Source organism: Cervus canadensis, chromosome 12 (assembly GCF_019320065.1).
Source record: "Cervus canadensis isolate Bull #8, Minnesota chromosome 12, ASM1932006v1, whole genome shotgun sequence".
In the NCBI taxonomy this organism is placed as follows: Eukaryota; Metazoa; Chordata; class Mammalia; order Artiodactyla; family Cervidae; genus Cervus; species Cervus canadensis.
This window is the reverse complement of record NC_057397.1, coordinates 53,467,516-53,495,036: the sequence shown is the minus strand read 5'-3', so window position 1 is coordinate 53,495,036 and position 27,521 is coordinate 53,467,516. Positions and strand designations below refer to the sequence as shown.

Sequence of the window (27,521 nt, the reverse complement as noted above, 5' to 3'; positions counted from 1 at the left end):
AGTGAAGGCCAGTCTTCCATTTTTGAAATGGAAAAAGTAATTTATTTCCAGTTTATGAAAATATCCCAACTAATTTCCCAGAATATCTCTAAAATCCTTGAAAATATCTATGTAACAATCCAGCCAAGGCTTTCTGAACTAAAAAAAAATTAAATAACCTAATGACTTGTTTAATACAATTCAACAAATTCTTTAATGTGTTTGTGTTAACCAAGCAACGATGCTGTGTAGTGCTGAGTTCAGTTCAGTCACTCATTCATGTCCGACTCTTTGTAACCCAATGGACTGCAGCATGCCAGGCTTCCCTGTCCATCACCAACTCCTGGAGCTTACTCAAACTCATGTCTATCATGTAGAGTGCTGAAAGCCTGCTATATTGGAAAATAAAGTGAGCAGTGAGAAACAGTATAGTGGTGTGACCCCAAGATAGCTACCATCATTTTCTTCCTTTCTTGTACCCATATGCCATCCTCTCACCCACAGGAGTCTGGTCCTCCACTCCCATTGCACCTGGACTTGCATGACAGACACAATATTCTGGAACTTCTTTCAATAGAATCATTACAGCTCCATTCTGGGTCCACCATCCTGTAAGGAAACCCAAGCTAATCATGTGGAGAGACTATGTGGATAGAGAGATATCAGCCAATACCAACTGTTCTGACCACACCAGCCTAGGAGTCAAATGTGGGAGTAAGAAGCTTTCAGATGGATGTACCTTCAGCAGTGACTTGACACAACAGAATGTGCACCCCCAAATGAGAGCCTCCCAGCTGCAACCTGTCTATGCTTGGATCCATGCAAAATTATAATAAAATTCTTGATCGTTAGCTACTAAATTCTGGAACATTCGTCATGCAGCAATGCACTATCCTACTGAGAAGACTGACTGAGGTAGGAGGCACTGTACCTCCTTCTTGCTTGGAGTCACGTCATTGAAATCTTTTTGCTGGCAAGTGCATGTGAACCCACTATGACAGAGTTTGACTCATAAGTTTGGAGTAAAACTTTTGCAAGTTACAGAAATATCCCCTTAGTGACAATTCATGATTGTCACTAAGGTAACATGATATGTCAGTAAAGATAACTTAGCTGGGTTACAAGATTATAGGGTTAGATTCTTCATCTTTCAAAATTTAAATGCTATTTCTACTACTTAAAAAACAAAACAAAACAAAACTGGAAGCCTGAGGACAGCTTGACTTTGATTTTTGTCCTTTGGATATAAAGTACTTTTTTTAGAATTTTCTTTTTATCCTTTTTCTTTAAATTAATTTATTTTTTATTGAAGGATAATTGCTTTACAGAATTTTGTTGTCTTCTGTCAAACCTCAACATGAATCAGCCATGTTTTTGCCAGGCTATGACTATATGTAGATATCTCTTTAACAGACTAAGATCTTTGTCTCTATAAAACCGGGCCACTTTTCAACTCACATTTTTTACTGTTAATATCTATCATCTTTTCCATCACCATTTTTAGCAATTTGTCCTTATCTGCTAAAATTCCCAAGTTTCTCCCCTATATAATTATTCTATTTCCCAAATGATCAATTCTGTACCTGACACTCTCCAATGAACATGTTAATGTGACCAGTCTATGTTCAGTTTGCTTTCAACTTTTTATCTTGCCTGGTCTCTGTTTATATCAGTCTATTTACTATTACTTTCTAACCTATTTTATGAATATTATGTTTTCCCTGTATCTTTTTGAGGACAAACTCTTCCCCTAACTTTTTCCTCTGTCTCATAAAATACAATATCAGGAATCTGAACTTTGCTAAGTTTTAGAATCATTTCCCTCTTATTTTACAGTAATTATTCCATAAATTCCTATTTTCCTCCAAAAAAGTATAGTCTACTCAGATTTAAGGGATGAATTGGCGGGGCTGCCTTTAGAGCCTCTCTTTGCCCATCTTGGTGTTGATTAAATTCCATATTCATCTCAACTCTTGAACAGCACTTGATTTAGCCAGCTCCCAACCTAACCAGCCTAAAAAGGCTATGCACCAAAGAATTGATGCCTTCAAACTGTGGTGCTGGAGAAGACTCTGAGAGTCCCTTGGACAGCAAGGAGATCAAAGCAGTCAATCCTAAAGGAAATCAGCCTTGAATATTCATTAGAAGGACTGATGCTGAAGCTGAAGCTCCAATCCTTTGGTCACCTGTTGCAAAGAGCTGATTCATTGGAAAAGACCCTGATGATGGTAAAGATTGAAGGCAGGAGGAGTAGGGGATGACAGAGGATGAGATGGGTGGATGGGATCACTGACTCACTGGAAATGAGTTTGAGCAAGCTCCAGGAGATGGTGGACAGGGAAGCCTGGTGTGCTGCTGTCCATGGGGTCACAAAGAGTTGGACAAGACTGAGCGACTGAACAACAAAAACATAATCTGTGCTTCCCAGGTGCTGCTAGTGGTGAAGAATCCACTTGCCAATGCAGGAGATGCAAGAGACACGGGTTTGATCCCTAGGTTGGGAAGATCCCCTGTAAAAGGAAATGGCAACCCATTCCAGTATTCTTGCCTGGAAAATTCCATGGACAGAGGAGACTGGCGGGCTACAGCCCATAGGTCCACAAAGAGTCGTCAGACATGACTGAGCACACACACACATCCTAATCCAATGCTTAGGCAATTTTTCTCTGCTATGACTATGCTGAACTAAAACAGAACCTTCTCTAAATGACTGTCTAGATTTCAGACACACTAAAGAGAAACACATTAAATTATGATCTTTAACAATCACTCCTATCAGGTTCTTCCCAGCACCCCCTGACTTACAGCACTTAAGGGAACCACATTTTCCAGGGCACAATGTGCATGCTTATGTAAATGCTTATTTTCTGGGAACTGGTAAGAAGAGCAATACCAGTAGACTTTAGAGAGAAAGATGTAGGAAAGAGGAGTCTGGGTTCATAGGCAGTTTATCCTTGTCACTAGGAGCGTAGGCCCTGAAACCAGACAGTGCAGATTCAAATTCTGGCCCCATTAGTCACCTTGCTCAAACCACACAGTTAATGCTGATCATCTCTGTGCCTCTGTTTCCTCATCTGGAAATCAAGAACAACAACAGAATCTAACTCACACAATTATTATAGTAATTAAACAAGCTAATGTATTTAATGGACTATTATAAGTATTCACTATTAGGTATATCACTATTAGTTACAATTATCATTTTGTTATTAAGCTGAGGCCACACAACGAAAGGACATCCCTCCAGTTTTCTATTTGACACGGAACTTTCAGTTCTGACCCAGGACCCAGTCAGTTGCGAGTGCATAAAGTACTTCTAGCTTTCAGGGAGACATGGTCATCAGCAGCATAATGTAAATGACCCTCCATTTAAGTTTTTAAATATAGTCCTTTCGGTTCTTACTGAAACTTCCTTCTGGATTCTGATGACAAGTTGCCCGTTGGTTTTAGTTTACAGTGTCATCCATTTCATCCTTATCAAGGTTTTAGGGAGAAGTCAGGAGTGGGGGTCGCAAAGGCAAATCCATCTAGATACCATTCTAAACCAGATGCCACTGGTCATTAATCCTAAATATGTTCAAATGCTAAAGCCTCAAGTTTACATGACTAAGGACAGCTCTCAAATCCAACTCTCTTATGTTTACACCAATGGCAAATGTCAAATTCTAAAAACCACCTCTCACTAATCAGAACTATTAAATGTGGACCCTAAAAATATCACAGTGCTGGCCAGGACTTGGAGAACGCATCTACTCCATCAATCTGCCTTAAAATGTGTCTGTATCCATTTATCCTGGAAAAAAAGTATATTGGAGACCCAAAGGAATACTTAAGTATTCTTAAAAACCTTAAGTACCAAGGAGTTCTTGATTATGTGAATTCCAAGCCTTCTCCTGTGGTTATACAAGTACCATTTTTCAAAGAGAAGAATAGTTGGCCACCAGATTCTATGTAATCTTTATGTTCTTTAAACCTTATTAGATCATCCTTTACTGCCCTTTTTCTCAAGTATATAGTTAACAGAGGCACTGCTTAACTGAGAAAGTTTGCATAAATAATTAGGCTTATGTAAATATCACCCATTCTTCTTTGGATATGTCTTATTTACTGTAACAAGAAACTAGAAGTTGAGTCTTGCCAAATTATGTACAGATTTCTCTAACACTGCTTCTGGCCTCACCTTTTGATTCTCTTTACTGGAGGTACTTACATTATATAAAAGTAAGGGAACTGGGAGAAATACCATTCCAAATTTTTACCTATACTGCATTTAAAAGTGGTAAGTTCCTAAAGTGGATACTTTCCAAAAGTCATCTGAGTTCAGGAAAGCAACACTGCCTCCGAGGTTAAGAACATGCTCCTTAGAGACTGAGAAACCCAACGTAAATCTTCGCTCTGCCACATTCATTCATCCACAGCCTCATAGGTGGTATCTTCTAAGTCTCAGTTTCTCATTTTTAAAATGTAAGAAATAGTTGTTCCTACCAGATAAAGTTGGGGTTATGATTAAGCAAGGAAATATAAAGTTTTAGCCCAGTTCATGGCAAGTACTGGGCTGCCCAGAAAGTTTATGTGGGTTTTTTCATAAGATATTATGGAGAAAAAAAAAACAGAACAAACTCTTTGCCATGCAAATAGTAAGCACTGAATGTATGTTAGTAGTGGCGGTGGCTATGGTGATGATAATAATAATAACAAAACGACTATACATGAGACAGATAGGAAGAAATCTCCTTAGCATCCTTTAAACCAGCCACGTGAAACAAGCTGACTCACAGCCAAACCACAGGGGAGGTTTGATCACATGCCCGACGCTGCCGTAAGCCCGTCATGGCCCTTCTGTTCCAGCTCGGATGGACTGTTAGCTTTCTGACTTGTATTAGAAGTTGCTCTTCCTCCCACCTCTGGATGGATGGGAACTGCTGCTTTGGATGGGATTTACGTTACATCCTCTGACTTAAACAGCTTTGCAAAAGTAATTTTTCCTTGTTTTGAGAGGATAAGTAACCCTACAGAACTACTTGTGTTCAACAAAGTGAGGATCACGCAACAAAAGGCAAACACCCAAAGGAAAACAAATGTGTAGAGGAGATAAATTCACTTCAGGATGGATGACCAAAAAGAAATTACATCCACAGTTCTCGCAGTTGGGGGCCGATGGCAAGTTACATGCCCCCTGTTTAGCAGCTGAAAGGCAGCCAGGTCCTGTGGCTTGGCTCCGTCACAAACTTTAAATACGCGGACTTGCAGAACTGCACCCTAGTAAGCAAATAACATGCAAACTGCTTTCGGCTAAGAATAGAGAGAAAAGACACAAGTTTTTCAATAAATTCAAGCTTGAAGAGATTATACAGATAAATGAGTTCAGTTTTGCCAAGGTAGAAACATTCAATTAAGTTTTCAAAATCTCTAAAGGATGCTTTAAAACTCTCTTCTCTTGCTTTGTCTCTCCCATCTTACAACTAGCTAAAATGGGTTGTAGGAAATTTAGATAAATTTAGTATTTTAAATGGCTGCTTTTTCTTCTGTTTTTTTCTACCCACCCAAATAGGTTTCCCACTCTGAAGGGAAATGCGAAGCAATTCTGTCTATACTATTAACTCTGATTTTTTTTAAGAAGCTGTAAGCAGAGTATCTACCAGTGAGGAAAATGTTGCCAGTAGGGATTACATGATCTCTGTTTAGCTAGAGTATTCATAGAAAAAAATCTACGTGTCTATTTTGCTACCTATTTTAAGTCACCTGATTGATTCTGCTGTGCTCTCCTTATATTGGATCCTCTCTCTAGATGAGTGCCATTAAAATTGCTTTATCTGTGTTCTCTAATTGCACTGATATTACCAATATCCTCATTAGTTAACATGTGAGGTATTATACCACGCCAGGCATTTCTCATGTATTGATCCACTTAGTTTTCATTACAGCTTTGGAGGTGGGCATTATCATTTTACAAATGAGTAAACTAAGGACTTGATTTAAGCAGCTACAGGTAAAGGAGCCAGGACCTAAATTCCAAAGCTTCAAAATATGTCATCATGCCTGGTTAAGTGAAAGTTTCAAGACTTTGAAATACAGTAGGAGTGGAGAATAGGAAACCAGATTTGAAAGAATAACAAAGATAAAAGAAGAGGATTTTAACTTTCCAGGCTCTGTTAGCCCAATCACTGTCACTCTAATTGCTGTACTGTCCCATTGTCTCCAGTTCTGAAGGACCATGAATCTTTCAATTGCTCAGTTGATGAACATGGTGAGTCCATCAGACATCTGACCTAATAAATGTCCTTCATGACACCATGTTGCCACCAGGATTTCTCGTGAATGGCAGAGGCAGTCTGAACCACGATGAGGAAAAACACCAGAAATTATGTAGTCTTGGTTTTGTGATTTTGAAGAATGTTGCTTTATCCCTAAATAAGTCATCTAACTCATGGCAGGCACTCAACAAAGCCTCATAAAAAACACACAACTCTGGTCTCACACTTGAAGAAACTGGCTTCCTGTCAGGGGCCCAAACACCATCCCCTACATCAATAGCAGAGCAGGCACTGAGGTTGACCTGTTACCAGGCTGGTCCTGACCGCTGTGTGACTAAGATACGGCTCAAATCCTGACTTAACTAACTGACATGCTAAACCACCAAGTAGGATTTTATAATCTGATTTGCTGCTCATCATTTAGGCAGCTGTTTTAACCAAACTGTGCTAACTTGTTTCAGGACATACATAAAATCCAGCATTCCTCTACCCAGGCTAGAAACATAATAGCACTTTGCCAGGGAATAAAAAAGCTGAGATGGCTCCCATTGAAACCTGTGACACGAAATTAAGCTAATTACGAGATACAAACTTAAGGTTTAAACTACTTAATAATTCTTATTAATCTTACACTGAAAATTGAAGCCAACAATGGACAAGAGTTACTTTGTGTAAACTAACTCTCTTCAAATTAATGCTATTTCCTTTACAGTAAAAAGAAATTTTAATATAAAGTAGGTCTTTATTCTTCATATACCCTCCAAATCATAGCTTTGCAACACTTATAGCTCCAAGATAGCCAAAGTCCTGTAATGCCCTTGGTAATTTGAGATCTATAGTACACTTTTGACACAGCCTCCTTTATTTTCCCTTTAAATGCTGTCAAAACACATGAGTGTTATCACTCCACATTACTTATGTTTGGATGCCTGGTGCTCACAAAACGAATTGGATCATTTTTGGTGTCAAGTGACAGAAACAAATATTGTACCAAATATAGAAAAGCAAAATAAATAAACCTTACAAAAGTCCAGTTACATAAAACTAGGAACTAACGATGAATATGAAACAAGATGTTGGCTAAATTTTAAAGTGAGGTGAAACTGTAGAATAAATGCAACATGTATTTTTAAAAAAAAAGACTATCACTAAATAATAGTTAATCTAGAAATGTCAGCAACATTTTAAAAATGTGTATATTTGTTTCAAGGTAATACCTGGATGAAATTAGATTCACATTTCACATACTAAATTGGTACTCTTCTAAAGTTAGAGGCGGGGCGGTGGGGGGGTGGGGAGACCAGTCAAGGAACCACTAAAGTAGTCAAGGTGGGAAAAACGAAGGAAGAGTGGGACTGAACGAAAACGGAGTGCTCAGTAAGTTGTTGAGGTGGTAGAATCAAGTAAAAAGTGAAAGTTACTCAGTCGTGACCGGCTCTTTGTGACCCCATGGATTATACTGTCCATGAAATTCTCCAGGTTAGAATACTGGAGTGGGTAGCCAGTCGATCCCTTCTCCAGGGGATCTTCCCAATCCCAGGATCAAACCCAGGTCTCCTGCATTGCAGGCGGATTCTTTACCAGCTAAGCCACAAGAGAAGCCCGAATCAAGTAGAATCAGTGACCAAATGAATATGGAAAATAAGGATAACAGAAGAGTCAAATGATTTCCAGGCCAAAATGAGTCGGGAGGTGATGCCAGTCTCTAAAATAGGACATAGTAGGTGGCAGAGCTTATTTGAAAGAAGAATTAGAAGTCATTTAAAACTTTTAAAATTTGAAGTACATGTTGGATAAACAAGTAGAAATGCTGGGTCAGGGGTTAGGGTAATGAAGTCACTGAGAGGAAAGATATAATAAAGAAAAGATCATAACAGACAAATAACACCTTGTAGAGAAGAGCCCAGACCCAGGAATACTGGGGTAGCCTGGAAAGAAAAGGTTTGTCTTTCTCATGAGAAAATACAAGTTGAGTAGGTACAGTATTTGAAAATATACACATGGAAAGAAAGGTAAGGTAGTCTAATTGTCTGTCCTAAAGGGAAGATACTGTCTTCTGAAGAGTCAAGATTAGGAATAACTTCTGTGAAAAATGAGAAAGAGCTTAGAGACTGAGAGGTAATAGGGTCTTCCAGCTGGGCTGAGGAATTCGCTAGGATTGTGAGGTCTTCTGTCCACATGGCTTGTGATTTCCTCAACCTTAGGCTGAATCAAGTTTGGGGGATTCTGAAGCATTAGAAGATGAGGCTAAGTTCCAGCCTATCCTGCTGAGCCTGTTGCATGTCTTTCAGTCACAGAAAGACTAACAACCATTATGCAACCTCCTCAGGAACAGTGCCTCATGGAGTTTCCACTTATATACACATACGCCTCTCTGATCTGATGTTGAGTTTAAGTGAACACTGTCACTATCAACATGAAAAAGATGACATAATTTTTCCAGTATTACAACCAAAACCACATACATTTAGGCCTGCTGTAAAAGCAGACCTAAGCTCACATAAAACAGGCAACTTTTGAAAAAAAAACTGGCCAAAGAGACTGCACATTTGTTCATATGAAATGTTGTTGTTGTTCAGTTGCTAAGTCATGTCTTACTCTTTGTAACCCCATGGACTGCAGCACTCCAGGCTTCCCTGTCCTCCACTATCTCCCGGAGTTTGCTCAAAATCATGTCCATTGAATCGGTGATGCTATCTAACCATCTCATCCTCTGCCATGTATATTTCAAATACATATGAAATATACATTTATTGAAATGATCCATTCTCTTTCCATCAGTGCTTCTAAAAAAAATGCTGGTCTCCAATTTATCACCCATATAAAAGATATAGATTGATGTTAAAAAAAATTGTAAGTACCATCACATGAACAATTCTAAAAATGCTGAAACCTGTGAACAGATTTCTGGGGGAGCACATATGCCAAATATTACCTCAAAGGAATATTTTAAAACTCATTTTCTTAAAACAATTTTTCAAAAAAAGGCTTAATTCTTTTTGTTTTAGCCACTTAATTCTGTTTGTTTTAGCTGGCACTACTCAAGACTTGGAAAGCTTAGAAGACAAGAGCAGAAGCTAAACCTATCATTGTACAACACAAAAGATTAGAAATTCAGCATTTTTATGTAACTTTGTACTCATTTCAATCCATCTAAAAGTTAAAAACTTTATACTTAGACTGGACAATCTATTCATAAGTAACCAACTGTGATCATTTCAAAACGCTTGTCCACTGTGAAGGTTTTAGACCTTCATCTTAAAAAAATAACATGACCACACAGTTCTTTATATCTCTTTTTTCCTAAGCTTCTTAATAAATACACATGCTTGTTGCCTATCATGGGCAAAGGTTCCAAAGACAACTCACAAAAGAGGAGGCACAACTGGTAAACAAAGGAGTGGAAGAGGGAGCCTCCTCATGAATAAATGAATATATCTGAAAACAGATGAAATATCTTAAAAAACATAATTGTTTTAAAATAGAACACATAGTTCTGGCAAGTTGTAGCACTAGGCTAATACTATTTTGCCAGTAGCACAATAATACACACAAGTCCTTTGGAAAGACATTTGGCAATATGAATTTTGGCTTAAAAAAACATATTCTTTGATATAGTAATTCTACTACTCAATCTAAGAAAATAGTTCAAAATATTAGAACATTTATAATAATAATCACAAAAATATTTTCTTTTAAAATAACTTTAGGGTATTTTTTCCTGATTATAATACTAAGATATGTTATTCATACAAAATTTAAAAACTTCAAAAAAGTATAAAAGGAGAACATTTTACATAGCTACATTCACTCAGATATTTACTGACTACCTACTTATATAGGGCTTTCCTGATAGCTCAGTTGGTAAAGAATCTGCCTGTAATGCAGGAGACCCCGGGTTGATTCCTGGGTCAGGAAGATCCACTGGAGAAGGGATAGGCTACCCATTCCAGTATCCTTGGGCTTCCCTGGTGGCTCATGGGAGCCGGTAAAAATATCCACCTGCAATGTGAGAGACCTGGGTTCGATCCCTGGGTTGGGAAGATTCCCTGGTGAAGGGAACGGCTACCCACTCCAGTATCCTGACCTGAGAATTCCACAGACTGTATGGTCCATGGGGTCGCAAAGAGTCAGACACGACTGAGTGACTTTCACTTTCACTAAACACTGAGGACTGAGAAGTGGATGTGACAGTCCCTTCCATCAGAAACATAAACCTTGTTGGCTTATGGTTGATTGACCAATACTTGTAACTAGGGATGCTATTGATTTTTTTCATGATGACTTTTTTTTGTTTAGGAGCCTTGTTGACCCAAAAAAAAAAAAAAAAACCTCTCCCAAAATGCAGGAAAATCTTAAGTGCTCAAATTTATATTTAGATATGGTTAAAAAAAAAAAACCCATAGGATTATTACATTCAAGGCATCTTCTTATTCCTATGATTATATCTTCCTATGATACTTATATATATGTAATATGTGTAAAGTAACTATATATATAATTTAATATACATTTTATACAATAGTCAGACTTTAATATGTATAAAATTGTCCAGATACACAAAAATTATGTACTACTGCAAATCTATAAGCTAGTAATTTTAAAACTTGTTTCAGAAAACATAGTAGTAGTACAAAAGATACCCATCATGAGATACGGCTCAAAGTGGATATAATCTGAATACTCATCTCATATTCATCTCATGGCTTCCTGCTGAGTCCTGGGTTTGTGGGAAGTCCTTACACCTGTGGGAAGATAGTCACGATTGGGGGAAACCATGATCAGGTCTGAATTAAAGACAATTGCCCGACTAAGTGGGCAGAATCAGAAGACATAAAGGCATAGGACTGCTGCATCAGGGCCACAAGTTAGTATTAAATACTCAGTAGCAGAAGGTACCCTGAGGGCCTCATGAATAATGACCTAGGTTTGTGTGTCTAAGAAAAGGAGCTAGGAACCTGGAATAGCATTACTGCTTTCTGGAAGCTGAAGCTCTCTAGATCCTGGCAAGTCATCCAGGGTCAGCTGGAGGAGTTGACAGACCCACACTTACTGTGGGTGGGTAAGTGTCTGGAAACAGGAGCTATACACGGACACTGTGTGTTCTCTCTCCCTTAAGCCTGAAAGGTCTCATTTCACAGAAGAGAACACGAGTATCAGACATGGGTCCAAGGACAAATAATTAATGAGTGGTCGCCCTGGTGAGACAGTCTCAGGACATCCAACTGCAAAGCCTTTGCTCTCTTTATTGCTTTCCTCTTTCTGCCTCTCCTCATCTGAGGGCTGCAAAACATAGAAACAGAAATAGCAGGTGGCCCCACAATGGAAGCCCAGGTGGTGGTGGCATCAAGGCTGAAAGAGGTTGACACCAACTGGAGATGCCAGGACATCAAGAAGCAAGATGGTTCACAGGTGAGACACTAAAATATTTACCCCTGGATTGGTAACCTGCAATTCTACATTATGACTTTTCTGGGTAGTTTTTTCACCAAGCCTTTTAGTAACTGAGTATTTCACCAAATAGATTTGATCCATATTACAGGGAGAGTTCCTCCTCCATATTTTCAGCAGACCACTTAAGAAAATATACATCTTCATCATATATACACATACAGAGGGAATATGAATGAATGAGGTATGTAAATACTGATATTTCTTGTATGTTTGCTTAAAATCCTGAACCTGTCCACAATAGGATTCTTGAAATTACAACCTAATAGGGATTTTTCAGGCAACATTCTCATAAAAATTTAGTGTCCTTTAGAGTTTAAATGTCAAGTTAGAAGAGATTAAGACTTTTAATAGACTCAGCAGTTTTATTGCTACAGATAAAAGTGTTAGTTTTGCTGCATTTCTTGGCATATTTATTAAATTAAATATTTGGCTTCTGTTGTGAAGTGTATATGAATTCAGAGCTTGAAAATATTAAGAAATTAAAATTAACCCAGAAAGGTCCAAGTAATTTCATTCTTGTGACAGTTCACAACTACCCACCATTTTCCGAGGCAACACTCTTGGAACCCTCTTTAAAATACATTATCTTAAACCTTCCAGTTATGAATTCCTGCAGAATTACTTAATGTATTGAAGTGAAAGGTTTTCTTTTCAAAATATACAGTCTCTTTGCCCACAACAGTATCAGCACAAAAGGTCATTTATTAAAGCTGTAATGTCCCACCCACTTAGTAAAAATAAACAAACACAATAAAACAGACCGTAACACCCCAGCCTATCAACCAAATGGATTAAAAATTGGGTAGCTCACCTGATTGTGAAATGTGAAATGTATTTGGACGCTAAACACAAAGCATGGGTTCAGGGGAAAGGAGCCCCTCCCAAGAGGCATATGGTCTCTGGGGAGACGGGTGACAGATGTGCCTATGCACCAAAATAAAAGAAAGATCTGGCTGACCAAGCTGAGAAGGAATTTAAACACAACAAAAACTCACGTTAGCACATGTTGGTCCCAAATGTATTCTGAAATCTTTGTGAGTAAAGCATTTTGATGAACTGAGGCTGTAAGTCATGGACTTGAAATGAAAACCTCCTAAGCACCTACCCCTGCCTGCCGGCCACAAATGCTCCCCACGTTTTGCCGTAACACAGGCTAACACTGTACTATGGCAAGAGACTTGAGGTTCTGCCGTTACTGTGTTTTTAATGAATGGTAGGAATCAAAACAAAGCCTTGAATCAGCACAGAATACATGCTGAACACATCTCTCCAAAAGTGAAGCCAGGTCTCAGAAAAGACCAATGTGTCTACAGAAGATGAGGAAAGGTGTTGTGGAGAAAGGAAACATGTTTGTGAGCAAAAATAAGATTACAACTCTTGTTATTAACTCTGGCCAAGCCTAAACAAACATTTCTTTTTTTCTTCCAGTTATTCTTGAGTCATATGGCCACCGGCAGGAACTGTTATCACTTCATTTTCTGCAGAATGTTTCAGAAACTTGAAACCTCCCACACTTTCCCCCATGTGAATACTTTGGATTTTTAAACAACCATGAAGTATTTGCTTCCAAAATTGAATACATTTGATGGCCTGGTAGTACAGCTGATCCCTCACAAACTGTTTAGCAGGGAGAATGAGGCAGCAGAGAAGGCACCTAGAAAGTTACTAGACCAAAGGGCACAATGATTAAAAAGTTATCCTGGGACAGCTAGATGGAACAGCAGTGTAATGATAAGCATTAAAACTGTCTCTATTGTGCCTTTGCCTCTGTTTTGCTTTTTAGTCACACAAAACAGACAAGAGCACAGCCTGGAACACTTAACATAAAGGAAGTAAATTGAATTTGTTGTAGTCTTCCTCGTGTTACTGACCTCCATGAAGCACCTGCTCATCTGTACAAGAACATGAAGTAAAAGATGCCAAGTAAGTTAAATGCCAAGTATTTTGCCTATGTCCTACGAACATAATAAGAAAAAAAAAAATCAATCCTTGATTTTTCTGCAGCTGTTTTAAAAATAAAGTGCCTATTTGGAGTAAGTGTTTTTCTCTAAACATCATCTCTCCCCAAAACAAAACAAAAAAACTACAATGCTTAATATCATCTTTGAACTAGAGATAACTTTAAGGAAGTCTCTGATACCAACAGATCTAAACTGACCTCTCAGAAGTCAACACAGCAGAACATAGCTTCCTCAACCTCATAGCTTGTAGCCCCCAAACCCTTTTCATTTTGCTATCATAACGTCATATTCGATTTCAACCAGTTTGAAAGGCATCCTGCCTTTTGCCACTGACCTGGCTAAAGAAACCACTTTGTCCCAAGGGGGTTTCCCCTCACGTTGGTCTACCCTTTCCTGAGCTCAGGGCTAGTTCTTAAATTTTCACAGAGGTGGTCGTTTCTGCTTAGAAGGTCAAGTGTTGAATTTTGCCTAAAAGGAACCTGAAATGTAAAACACCAGGTTTCACAGCTCCAGCCAAATTAAGTATGTGTGCTTTATAACAGACGCTAGCCAGAAATGCAAATGATTTCTATAAAGTTTTAATCCTGTTATCAATCCCTTGAGACACACCCCCTTACCCCTGATCTCTCCCCTGGCTATGGTTCTACATTTTTATGGCATGTTTTATAAAAGAAAAACACTAGTAAAGATACCCTAGTTTCTGGTTTAGAAGTCCCAAGAGATGACACCGAGGTGTAGACTTAGATGGTTTTCTAATTAAAAAGTCAGATGGTCTGTTTCTCTGAGAAAAGTTTCAGTTCCCAGCCTATGCCTGTGGGTGTTTTGCTCACGGCCTCTTGACCCAAAGCCATTTAAGATCTGCCTCAACAAGCCCCTTCCTGAAGTTGGGTCTCTCAAATGGAGAGTCAGGATATCAAAGAAGATTTGTATACCTTAAATATGTACTGGTTTATCATAATTTTAAAAATATATTTTAAAAGAATTTGGAGACCTGAAGAACATAAGCACAGTTTTGAAAGGAAAGTCATTATATAGTAAAAGCATCTTGAAAAATTTTAACCAATAGATGAAAAAGAATCAAATACACTGACCTGTTTTAGCTATTGATGAAAACACCAATCACACGTCCCTTCTGATAGTTTTTTTTTTAGGGTTAGGGTAGGTGAATTGAAAGAGCAGTATTTACATGTATACACTACTTTGTGTAAAATAGCTAGCTAGCAGGAAGCTCCCTGAACACAGGGGAGATGGGGGTGGTGGGAGAGACTTAAAAGGGAGGGGATATATGTATACTTACAGCTGAGTCATGTTGCTATTCAGCAAAAACACAACATTGTAAAGCAATTATCCTCCAATTTTTTTTAAAAAAAGGTATAATATACCTCCTTTATGAACCTCGAGCAAATTGCCATCAACATTTCTCTATGGTGCTTGTTCCCTTCTTTCAGCATTTGGTTCTTGCTTTATAATTCCAGCTGTAGCAGCTTTCAAACTTTTCAAATCTTGAATCACATTGTTAACACAGCTCGTGGTTTGCAGAATATCCATTATAATGAGAAACCATGCATCTTACCAGGAAAATGCATATTTTATTAATTTCTTTCAAGCCTGTTGATCAACAAACCCTTACACCAAGAAGACAGCAATTGTATTCAGACTCCAGAATAACTATTTTCAACTCATCTGGAGCTGTGGCGTAGACCACAGTCAGAACCCATTAAAGAGCCTGAGAACAGAGCTGCTACAATTTACTCTCTTATATTCTTCATCTAGAAATTATCTTCTGTGGTGGCTTTCTCTAAATCAAACTGCATGGAAGTCTAGGACTTGGGTATACAAAAGCTTCACCAGATCTTTTCTAGATTATGGTGATAATAGTAAGAGCTGCAACAACTAAATGTGTTAGTCACTCAGTCATATCTGACTCTTTGCAATCCCATGGACTACAGCCTGCCAGACTCCTCTATCCATGGAATTCTCTAGGCAAGAATACTGGAGTAAGTAGCCATTCCCTTCTCCAGGGGATCTTCCTGACCCAGGGATCAAACTCCGGTCTCCTGTACTGCAGGCAGATTCTTTACCATGTGAGCCACCAGGAAAGCCCACAACAGCTAAATAAGTGAGTACAAAAAAAAAAAAATCAGTATAATAAAGAGTACATTGAAATCATTTATAAGAGGTAATTTCTGCACGTGGTACATAAATAAATATGAAACATTTTTATTTTGTGTTTTGGGGCTACATCTGTAAAATCCACTAAGATAACCCTCACAAGATAATTCATAAATTACTTAAAATATTAAATGCAATGAAATTTACACCACCATAAGATACCACTCTGATAAAGGCTTATTTCCATCAGAATGGGCATCAGTCAGACCCCAAGTAAACTTAACAACAAGTGAGGAGTTGGCATTTAGGTGATCCCATTCTGCTTTTAGTGACTTCCCCAGTAGCTCAGATGGTCAAGCATCCGCCTGCAATGCAGGAGACCTGGGTTTGATCCCTGGGTTGGGAAGGTCCCCTGGAGAAGGAAATGGCAACCCACGCCAGTATTCTTGCCTGGAGAATTCCATGGACAGAGGAGCCTGGTGGGCCATAGTCCATGGAGTTGCAAAGAGTAGGACATGACTGAGCGACCCACACACACATTCTGTTTCTAAACAGAAAAGCAGCTTGGTTTCACAGTTGGCAGAACCCAGTAATGCTGTAACTCTGAAGTGGTCCTTGATTGAACACTCTATAAACAATGTGGTAAAACTAAGAAGTGCACCCTTTATTGTTAGTGTTTAATAGATCAGGTGGGTTATGCCCACTGAAAACTAACCCAGGAAAAAAACATGAAAAAGGAAATAATTTGAATTAGGTTATGTGAAGGTACAAAAACAGATGATTTTGAAGAAATGTAACATACCATAACTTTCTTTCAGGGCTATAGAACTGCCTTGAATTCTCTACCACCAATTATCTGTCTTCCATTAAACTTCCACCATCTATAAGCATTTTTGAGTGGGGATGTTCTGTGCCAGACTTTGCAAGTCAAAATTCTAAAATCACTTTAGGGAATCGACTCAAATCAGAAAACTGAGATAAGTATCTCCAAGTGTCCAAAGAGCAGCCCCAGTCTTTTTAAGAATTGATGAGGGTGGCTGCATTGTCCATGGTTATGGAATAAAAGCAGGCTATCACTTCTAATTCTACAACCAATACACATTAGATTTAGAAGCCTTGGGGACACCAGAAGATTGATGGCATCCTATGTAAAAGGGGAAAATATATTAGCTGAAGAGCTAAATGTCCTATTTCAGACTGTGTGAACATTGCGAAGATCCTATTGTACAACCATGGCCTAAACCTCTTGAAATTCTGGCATTATAATGATCTCCAAAGAGATACACTGGTCTCCTATTCAAGTACCAACCAGGCCCAACCCTGCTTCTGAGATCAGACGAGATTGGGCACATTCAGAGTGGTATGGCTGTGGACTCCAAAGAGATACCATTGGTAACAATGGTATCACCTAATTTAACCACACAAGGGTTCAGCAAGTTTAATCTCCTCTATGTCATAAGAATCAGAAATTAAGATTTAATATAGGAGTCTTTTGACTCCAAAATTCTCTGATTCCTTTATAGTACTGGCTTTGTAGCCTAAAATATCACTAGGAGGTACAATTTAAAAGCTCAGTTGTTTCCTTGGTTGACAAAAGGGAATATCATCTTGTATTTAATATACAAAATATTTTTGTCCCCCTTGGGAAAATCCAGGTAATGGGACACGAAAGCTTTTTTCCTGGTCAACAAGAAAACTATTTCTCTAAGTTCATGGGTGAGGGTAGTTTTGGCTGATAGCTAATTCTGATCTTATCACTATTAAAAGGAATGGATGCTTTTTTTTTTTAAAGAAGTCTGAATGTGTGGACAGTAGTTCTGAAACAAAGGTATGAAATGAACTTCTCCTGTCGTTCCTTTTTGTGTTTGAGCTATCTTTGTTTCCTCCAGAGCTTCTATCTCCAGTAGCGGACAAAAGCTCTAATTTTCTCAATATGGAAAATGCCAGCATTAAAGCCAAATAAAGTCCAGTTTAAGATAATTACACTAGATTTCATCAAAGCAACTTGGCACTCATCAGAATTCAATCCCAGTTAGCTGATGAGATTTCATCAGGCTGCTTAAGAAGCAGGGAAATAAACAAAATGGAGAGACAATGAAAACAATGTGACAACTGTCAAACAAAATGCCGAGCACAACATTGAACATTTCCCTAAATGCAGCACAGAAAGCACTAATTCTCATCCCCCCACACACATACACACACTCACACGTGTGTGTACAAGAGTAAATGACCACAAGTTTTGAATTTTCAATCCATCTTTCACTGTGCATTCATTGCATAACACTGGCTGTGGAATCATTTGTTACCAAACACTAAAAGTTGCATAAGAGATGAACGACTTAAGGACTGTCCGATTGAAAAAAAGGGTTTTAAAATATGGGTGTCTAAGAGGTCACCACCCTTGTTTGAACTCCTTTAAGCAAGTTCTTAATAAATGTAAGCTATTATAAAAGGCATGGTTCGAATTAGGCTACTACCGATGGTTATAGTTTTGCAACCAGATATGCTCACATGTCATCCACCTGGTTGAAAATTTCACATAGTGGTTCTTGGGATATACAGGTCTTATGTTTCTGATAAAGTGGATGCAAACTGGTAACGGCAACACACTGCACTGCTTCAAACAGGGCTACAGAAGTTAGCCAAATAACTCTTAATTCAAAGCATATCTGATGACTGTATTAGGTCAGTCTGTGAGCTTAGAGCTGACAATTACACCAAATAGAGGAAGATCTGAAATGCTACAGACACTTGGCATTTGAAGCAGAAATTACTTTAAATTACTAAGGTTATCAATACCACTCTCAACATGAAAATACAAGAATACTACAAGAAATCTTTGCACAGATGCAAGACATGCGTGTGGTTTCCTCCTATGGTTTTGATGTAAAATGAAAAGAGACGAAAGGAACAGGAGTCTACACAATATACATCTTACAGGAATTAGCATTACTTACTTTTTACCATTTCATCAGAGGTTTATTTCCTTTAGAATTTTCAAGAAAGGGATAGCTTGGAAAGTAGATTTTTTTTATACGTAGATATTTTAAAAAATGGGCTCTTTGTACCAGTCAAAGTCTGTTGTACATTTTCTCTGAGATAATAATCAAAGGCTTATTATGAATTCAAGTTTCTAGTTTTTGGTTATTATCTAATAATTAAATCAAGGCTATATCAATGACAAAATGACCATAGGACTTTTTCACCAAAAAGTGAGCAGAAAAGATGTAAGGCCTGCCAAGATTTTCCCCTAGGAACAAGGGAAGATAATACCTACTGAGTAAGACTGGCAGCCCAAGATGAAATAAAGTTGTGTTTGGAGCATATCATGTACTTGTCCATCTAATACCATATTTAACTCTATATAATTTGCATACCCAATTGAAAAACTGTAAGCTAGCTAAAGGCAGGATTGGGGCAGTCTTATTGGTCCATCACAGAATCTTGCACAGTCCACCTTAACGAAAAGCACATACTTTATTGAATCAGCCCGAGCTGAGTTTTATACCACTATTTGGAGATAAAATACTGCAAAAATAAAGTGCTAATCGGTAGAGGAGATGTATATGTGCAAGAACATGAAAATCCTAGTCACAGCACCTCTGAGGAATTCCCAGAGAGAACTATACGCTGAGCAGAAAAGAGGCTGTGTGGGTGCTCTGTGATGACCTAGAGGGGTGGGATGGCAAGGGCGGGGAGGGAGGCTCAAGCAGGAGGGGATATATATGTACTTACAGCTGATTCACTCTGTTATGCTGCAGAAACTTAACATTGTAAAGAAACTTGACTCTAGTTTTTTTGTTTTTTTAAAAAAAAGGAGGCTGTATGGAAGCAAGACTCTAGGTTTGGTGTCTAAGCCAGAACCAAGCTTTGCCCTTATCCTCTGTTACCCTGGGGAGTTCACTCATCCTCTCTGCACCTTAGCTTCTGTCCTGTAAAGGAAAGGATGTAAATGAATACAACTTAAACTTTTGTTTTAGAGAGAGACAAGTTCCCTCCCCCTCCCCTGCAAAGGAAAACTCATTAAAAAAAAAAAAAAAAAAACCCAAAACATAAAAAGGAAAAAAGTAAAGTTATTCTCTCTTAGCCAGGGTGAGAGATGAGATACTTCCCTGCCGGACCTCCTCCTCACAAGCCATGAAGCAACCCACGTCCTGTGAAATCCTGCAGAGAATCTAGCTTGGCTACTCCTGGATCTATGTCTAGAGACTTCTTCCCTTCTATGGATCCCATCCTCCCCTCAACTGATGGATCTTACTCTCTCAAGATTAAATGACTGACACATAATGGGTTTAAGAAATCAAATTCCCACAGCAAAAATGTCTTTAGGTGCAGTGAAGCGACATGCATTGCTGTATCTGTTATACATCCACACCCTATACCCATCCTTCTTTCTGAGTAACTCCTTGGGTGAGCTTCAGGTTTGTAAATGAATCATCATAAATCAGCAGAAACTCTCTTGTGATAATTCTTTAGTTAGTCTCAATTTTTTTCTGGCACCAGTCAATCCATGAGGCTTAATTTGGTAATTATTAATTTTGAAGAATTTACTGACTTGTTGTCTTTCTATTCATTTTGCCCCAACTTTTCCTTTTTTGCTTCCTGACACATACATTATATCAAGTAGATGCCCCATGTCTACTTATTTGGTAGATACACAGATCCATTTTTTATGTTTTTGCTCATTTGATCTTCTCCCTCTACTCAGTTTTACTTACTCAAAACCCCCCATGACTCCAGATCTATATTCTGAATGTATCACCTTTTCAGCCACTATTAACCTTTCCTAGTTATACTGCAGCCTTCATCCCTTTCAACACTTGAGGCTTGCTCTGTCCTAGACCCTGTGCTAATCAGGACACTCAGTTGCTGTCCCAGCCATTCCTAGAACTGTTTCAGTTTTACCACCTAGATTACACTATGTGTGCACAGATGCTCAGTCGCTCAGCTCTGTCCAGCTCTTTGCGACGCCATGGACTGTAGCCTGCCAGGCTCCTCTGTCCATGGGATTATCATGGAAAGAATACTGGAGTGCATTGCCAAATTGACGTTAGAAGAGTTTAATGTTGAATATGCTGAAACAACTGTTAACTGGAATGCAAATTAACCTACATTCTCTCCGCCTTCCAAAGGATATTACAATCTTCTAGGTAGAGAGAATAAAAAGGCTTTAAGTCAAGTAGAGATGACAGAAATAAAAAGGAACAGTGGAGAAACAGAACTGGATAAGCAGTTATTTTAAAAAGATGAAATAACAACCCATATTTTCTGATCCTTGATCCCATGTAAGGCAAGGTATGAATGATGTTTAATCCTCTTAGAAATCCTATGCAGCAGGCATCTATTATTATGTTCCAAATATAATACACACTGAGGCATAGAAAGATTAAGTAAACTTTTCAAGTTTTCAAATTTTTTAGGTGGCTGAGCAAAGATCTGAGCTTAATTTGTGTGAACGTGAGGAAGGGATTTAAAGGCAGGGCTGAGGTCCTAGGTAAGTGGGAAGCTAGTGATGCCTTTAGAAATGTTAGCCATTCCCAGAAAAACAAGGCTTTGCAAGGATAGTAAGGTGGGTTTCAGCTGCGCTTAGTTTGACATGCTGGCAGGATATCTAAGGAAGCATCGACGGCCAGATCTGTGGGATTGGGGCTCAAACAGGAGATGATTCATGTTGAATGAGAGCATGACCAGGTAAGAGTAAACCCTGGGAAGAATGGAAAATACAGCAGAATTAACAAGGAAGTTACAACAAAATGTAGAGAATAATAAGAATCCATCAATTTGCATATATGCTCATTTACTCCTCACAACAATCCCTTGACATAATATCCCCAGTTCATAATTGACTAAGTTTTAGGAAACTAAGTAATTTGACTAATGCCATTCAACCAGTATGGGACCAAGACCAGTATAAACCAAATTTACAACTCTTTCCACTAGTTTTTCATATTGCTTTTTTCCAATATACACTCATTCACTACCATTAAAGGTATAAGACAGAAGGTTGATGACTATTTATCAAAGATAGCCAAGTTTGTGTTGGGGACTTGGAGGGTTAGAGAATTAGTGGGAACAAATACAACATTATTTCCCATCCCACACCACAAACAGTGCAAATTGATAACTATACAGTTTTCTCCTAAATAGCATTTAACTCAGATTCCTTCTCAACCCAGCATTCCAGGCAGATGCTAGTAAACAACATGCTAGATAAAACCATCTTAGATTATACAATTGAAATCGGGTCCGGGAGAATCATTTCATCCTTTCCCTGAATAATATTTGATTTGCGTACTTTAAACTGTCAGAATACTCCAAGATGGCTGGTAAAGGACATCCATTCAAAGGGTAACATCATAAACAAAAAAGTAGGGAAAAATACATCGAAGGGTCTTGGTAAGTGGCAAATGGAAGCAGCAGTTAGAAAGCAAATATAGTTCAGCTAAAGTGTTAGTCACTCAGTCGTGTCTGTCTCTCTGCGATCCCATGGACTGTAGCCTGCCAGGTTCCTCTGTCCATGGAATTCTCCAGGCAAGACTATTGGAGTGGGTAGCCATTCCTTTCTCCAGGGGATTTTCCCAATCGAGGGATCGAACTGGGGTCTCCTTGCTTTGCAGGCAGAATCTCTACCATCTGCGCCACCAGGGAAGCCCATAGTTCAGTTAAGGTGAATGCAAAATGTGTCTAGATCTTAAAAAAATAAACCACACTAATACAAACTGGGGAATGGCTTGGCTTAGAAAGTTGGCAGGAAAAGATTTAAGGGTCACAGTGGACAGCGAGTCAAGGCAAAATCCTGTGCTCTTTAGAGAAGCAAGCATTACAGAAAAATGCATAAACATCAGAACCGAGTATTCTCTGGGAATTCTCCCAAACTCAGACTCTGCTTGATGCCCTGCCCCAAATCGAGACATGCAGTTTACCTTCCTCCTGTGTGTATGTGCTCAGTTGTATCTGACTCTTTGCAACCCCATGAACGGAGCCCACCAGGCTTCTCTGTCCATGGGATTCTCCAGGCAAGAATACTGGAGTGGGTTGCCATGCCCTCCTCCAGGGGATCTTCCCCACCCTGGAATCAAACCCGCATCTCTTGGATCGCCTGCATTGGCAGTCAGATTCTTTACCACCAGCGCCACCTGGGAAGCCCATTGCACTGTACCAACACACCCTCGGCCACTCTCACCTTCAATGGGTGTTCTACCAAAATACTCCCATGCACAGAAGTCCCCTAGGACTCCTCTTTGTTCAAGATAAAATTCAAAATCCTGTTCTTTCCAAAGAGGTGCCTCACACATTCAGTTTACCACTTGTATTTTTGCTGTGAGCTGCTTACGACTGCCATCCTCAATATCTGAGCTCCAGCCAGGCTCTTCTGCTCAGCCTCCCTTGGACACAAGAGGTTCTCGTTGGCATCTATATCTTTTTCCTACAATGCTCTGTCTCAAACGATCTCCCTATTCAAACACGTTTTTCACCCACCTCTCCTATATGTTTTGCTCCTCAGGAAGCATTCCCTTGCACAACAGCTAAAACAGGATATGTTTCCTATCATTTCAGGGCCTATAATAATACTTATATTTACAAATTCAATTTTATTTCTTTGGTTATTTTACGTTACATTTGGTTCTTTATATTACTTTGTAATGTGCATTTTCTTCATCCCCAACTAGACTATAAACTTTTGTTTCTATCACCTCCCACTCCCCATTTGCCTGGTTCTTTAAAACATAAGATTTAAATAATTGATTTGATGAACCTGTAGACATAGCTAGGGGAAAATCACAGACTGCATTCGAAGCTCAGCTCCATCTCTTAATACCTGAATTATATAAGGGAAGTAAACCTGAAAGAGGCATTAGAAGGTACCTTGTAATATATTTTAATAAAGTCAATTCAGAATTTCCCTGGTGATCTAGTGGTTAAGAATCTGCCTTGCAATGCAGGAGACATGGGTTCAATCTCTGGTTGGGGAACTCAGATCCCACATGCATGGGAAGACTAACTCTTGATTGATTGTATAGTTCCATAGGGAGATAAACAGTAAGCAAACTAGAGTCCATGTATCACATGATGCAATGAAGATCCCGCATGCCACAATTAAGACCCAACACAGCCAAATAAATATATTTTTTAAAAATCTTTAAAAATGAAGTCAATTCAACTCAGTAAGAATTTATTCAAAATCCACGTCGTTCTCTCATGTCAAACCACTTTTAAAGGTTAAAATAATTGAAGGCCAGACTTAGAGAACAAATATCACAAAAAGGTATTTAAAATGTTAAGTGTGGGGCCTGAGATAATCACCAGACGTAACTCAGCATCTAAATACACAACTTCTGAACTTAGTTAGGAACATCTTACCAGGTAGAAAAGATACTTGGCTTATTGACAAGCTCAAAGCATAGTTGACCCTTAATACAAAAGCACATTTTCTAGATTCTCTGGATACCATGAAGTTCTCAGCGGATTCAATACTCACTAAAAGAACCTAGTGGGTGACTGCATTCAAATGTAACTGGTAAGTCAGAAAGTCCTGATTCCATGATGCCTGTTCCTCTGTAGACTCATATTTCACTATTAAATCTTCTCCCTTCACTGAGGGATAAATACTTCCAAGTTGCCCTCCACCTCCAGAAACACACATATGTTTGACATGTGTGTTTTTGAAGACACTGTCTGCCGTACTACTCCTTGCTCTCGGTATGATTTCCCACTTGAGAAATCTGTTTAGTGTTTACCTTCTCATGGAACTAGAATATTTCCCTTACTGTGAGAATTATTAGTTTCCTTAATTCTACAATATAAGTCTCACCCCTTGTGCACACCTTAATGTGTCTTGAAGGTGAAGTATACATACCTGTGTGTCATGTATCAATGTGTGAATATGCATATACATTCATATATACATACATGTATGTGGGCATATGTATATATTCATATGTTTGTGTATATGTATGGGTATATATGTGCTGTATGTATATACATATGTGTACATGTGGTGATTTTCTCTCCTAAAGCTGTTATGAAATTGACACTATATTTTATAACTAACCATTTATTTTTAATTAAGATATAATCATAGCCACATTTTCCTACTACCTGGTAGGAAACCCAAGGTCAAATTTTTGGCCCGATTATTTCACCCAACACATATTCACATGGCCCATTCTCCTTGTCAGTCCTTAGCTCTTATTCTAAGTTTTTCCTAGTTCTGATCTTTAAATTTGTTTTGTTTTAGCATGTTATCAAATACTTTTTACATTAAGTTATCATTAAATCCTTTGAGTAACGGGCAGGCTATAGGGTATGACACCAATTATTAATGTCTCTGCACTACATCAGTTCAAATAATATTACTCATTTCCAAAGTCCTCAAAAACAAGAAAATAAGGCTGCTACACAGAATATTAGGTCCAAATATTACACAAACAAATCAACGGTAAAGTAGAGTCTACTGCCCTTACATTTTGAGTTTAAACTGGAATCAAGTTTGCCACCTGAACTTTGCCCCTCTCTGCTGCACAAAGTAATTTTGTCGTCTTAACCACTTCTGTATGATGACAACATGAACCACGCTGGGATTTGAGTAGAACTCTGTCATCATTTCCATGAAAATGTTTTCTTTCTGCGTCCTAATCCTGGAGGATATCCATGAGTCCAACTGGAGGTCAATCCAGTAGCTGGAGTATTTACAGGAAATCTCACCGAGCGAACCGCATGTGCTCTTTTTATCAACACCGTTTAAAGATCCCAGAGAGGTGTCTGATGAGGAAAATAAGTTGTTCCAAGAGACCATTAGGGGATTTATACTTGAGACTCCCTTATCTCATAAGGGAGGGGAAAAAAACTCTCCTGTAAGAAGGGGAAAAAAAAAAAAAAATCTACCACTGACACCATGTGTGTCCTATTAAAGTTGTTTTTATTTTAGAGTGTTGTAAAAATTGTTTTATATATTTTACATTAAGATCAGAGTAGCTTACTGCTGGGTAGAATTCATAAAAGAAAGCCTCCTCCAAAACGTTCCTATCCTTGCCTTGTTACACATAGACCTTCAGTGGCATACGTAGTTGAGAAATCCTTTTTACGAGTGCCCATAAAAGAGACTAGTACATGTTGCTCCAGACTCTAATTACATGGGGCTCATAGCGATTCCAGACTGGAAGCTGCAGAGAATGGCACAGAGGTGTGGGTTCGCTCACTCACTCCCTGACCCCTCGGGCAAGCAAGCCTGGCCCCAGGACAGGCTCGAAGGGACAAGAGGCTGTGTTAAATCCCCTCTCTCAGTCCATGAGATGGGCATTGGTCATGCCCCTGAATTTCTGTGTCTGAGTCCAAGGCTGCACTGCGTCTTGCCCTCTCTGGACTTTCCAGGAGCTCCCGTGCACCGCACACCAGGCCCCACTTTTCTGCTCCCCAATTCCTCAGACCCTTACCTTCTGAAATGTGAGAACTGAAAAATCTGAAAAAAAATCATTGCCCCCCCACACCCAGAAAAAAGCCCAAACAAGCAAGAACAAAAACTACCACCACCACCATCACCAGGTGCCATTGGTTATCCCCTACCCACTTTTCCAGAAATAAGTTAAAAAACTTAAAAATAGTGTGTGGGGGTGGGGACAGCAGCGAGAGGGGATACACCCCAAGACATAGCCTAAAGGCTCATTGTTAAGACAAATGAAGCAGGACTTACAGATACTTTACTAAGAGAAATGTTTGGGAAGCAGGTGGATCTTTGTTAAATGTCAATTTTATATGATAAGCATACATTTACATTTAAGATGTGGCTGCTTATGAGTGACCGCCCCAACTTAATAATAAAAAAAAAAAAAAAAAATTACCATTTGCTGCCGTGTGTCCAAAGTACCCAGGAAATAGTACAATTTTCTTAAGGCGACTAACACAAATCACTGATTTTAAAAGAAACAATTTACCATAGCAAACAAAAGGGCAAAAAGAATTCCCCTTTTCTAGATGCTCTCTTCTTCATATAAAAATTTCAATATCTATATTCTTGACAACTCTGAAAGTTTCAAAAGAAAAGAGGTTTTTCTCTTATCCTCTCTCCTCCAAACTACTTTTGAGGTTGGCTTGTATAAAACAGACCACATAAATTGCAACTCAAATGTAAACAAAATGTAGAGAAATAAAGAACATATGTCTAAAGCATATTTTCTTGACCCCATCTACTGAAAATGTGCTTATTTCCTGCTCTTGGTTTAATCCATCACAATCTACAATCATCTTTAGTTATAGTGTCTAATACCTAATCCACATGTTGCTGTCAGTTTATACAAAGAAAACAAAAACTAAAGAGGTCTTATTAATATCGCCTTTAAAAAGTAGATGTTTACAAGAGATTCTGGTTCTAGGTTGCTAAATAGTATTTTCTTTTAGATCCTATCAAGTTAAAAGCCAGGGCTTCCCCAGTGGCTCAGCAGTAAAGAATCTGACTGTAATTCAGGAGATGTGGGTTTGATCCCTGATGTGGGAAGATGCCCTGGAGAAGAGAATGGCAACTCGCTCCAGTGTTCTTGCCTGGGAAATCCAATGGACAGAGGAGCCTGGTGGGCTACTGTCCCTGGGGTTGCAAAAGAGTCAGACACCACTTAGTGACTAAAGAACAACAAAGTTAAAAGCCACTTAAAAACACAAAGTAGATGCTGGTCTAATAATGTCACATAAGAGGAGGAGTGAGTTATTTTCAAGTTAAAATCCTAAGTAGTAGCAGTTTTTATACTTAAATTTTAACATAGTCCTG

At 38.7% G+C, this 27,521-nt stretch overlaps 1 protein-coding gene across 2 annotated transcripts in view; it reads right to left on the bottom strand.

The window, feature by feature from the left end:
• The window catches only part of RSPO2 (R-spondin 2), a 161,962-nt gene that overhangs the window by 20,691 nt on the left and 113,750 nt on the right, over positions 1-27,521 (bottom strand). The window contains exon 6 of one of the 2 annotated variants that reach the window (XM_043483610.1): positions 19,621-19,695. The exons of the other annotated variant lie outside the window; for it this stretch is intronic. Coding sequence (XP_043339545.1) covers positions 19,664-19,695 — 32 coding nt within the window. The 3' untranslated portion in view covers positions 19,621-19,663. Of the gene's footprint in view, positions 1-19,620; positions 19,696-27,521 lie in introns of those variants that run through there. 2 annotated transcript variants of the gene reach the window in all.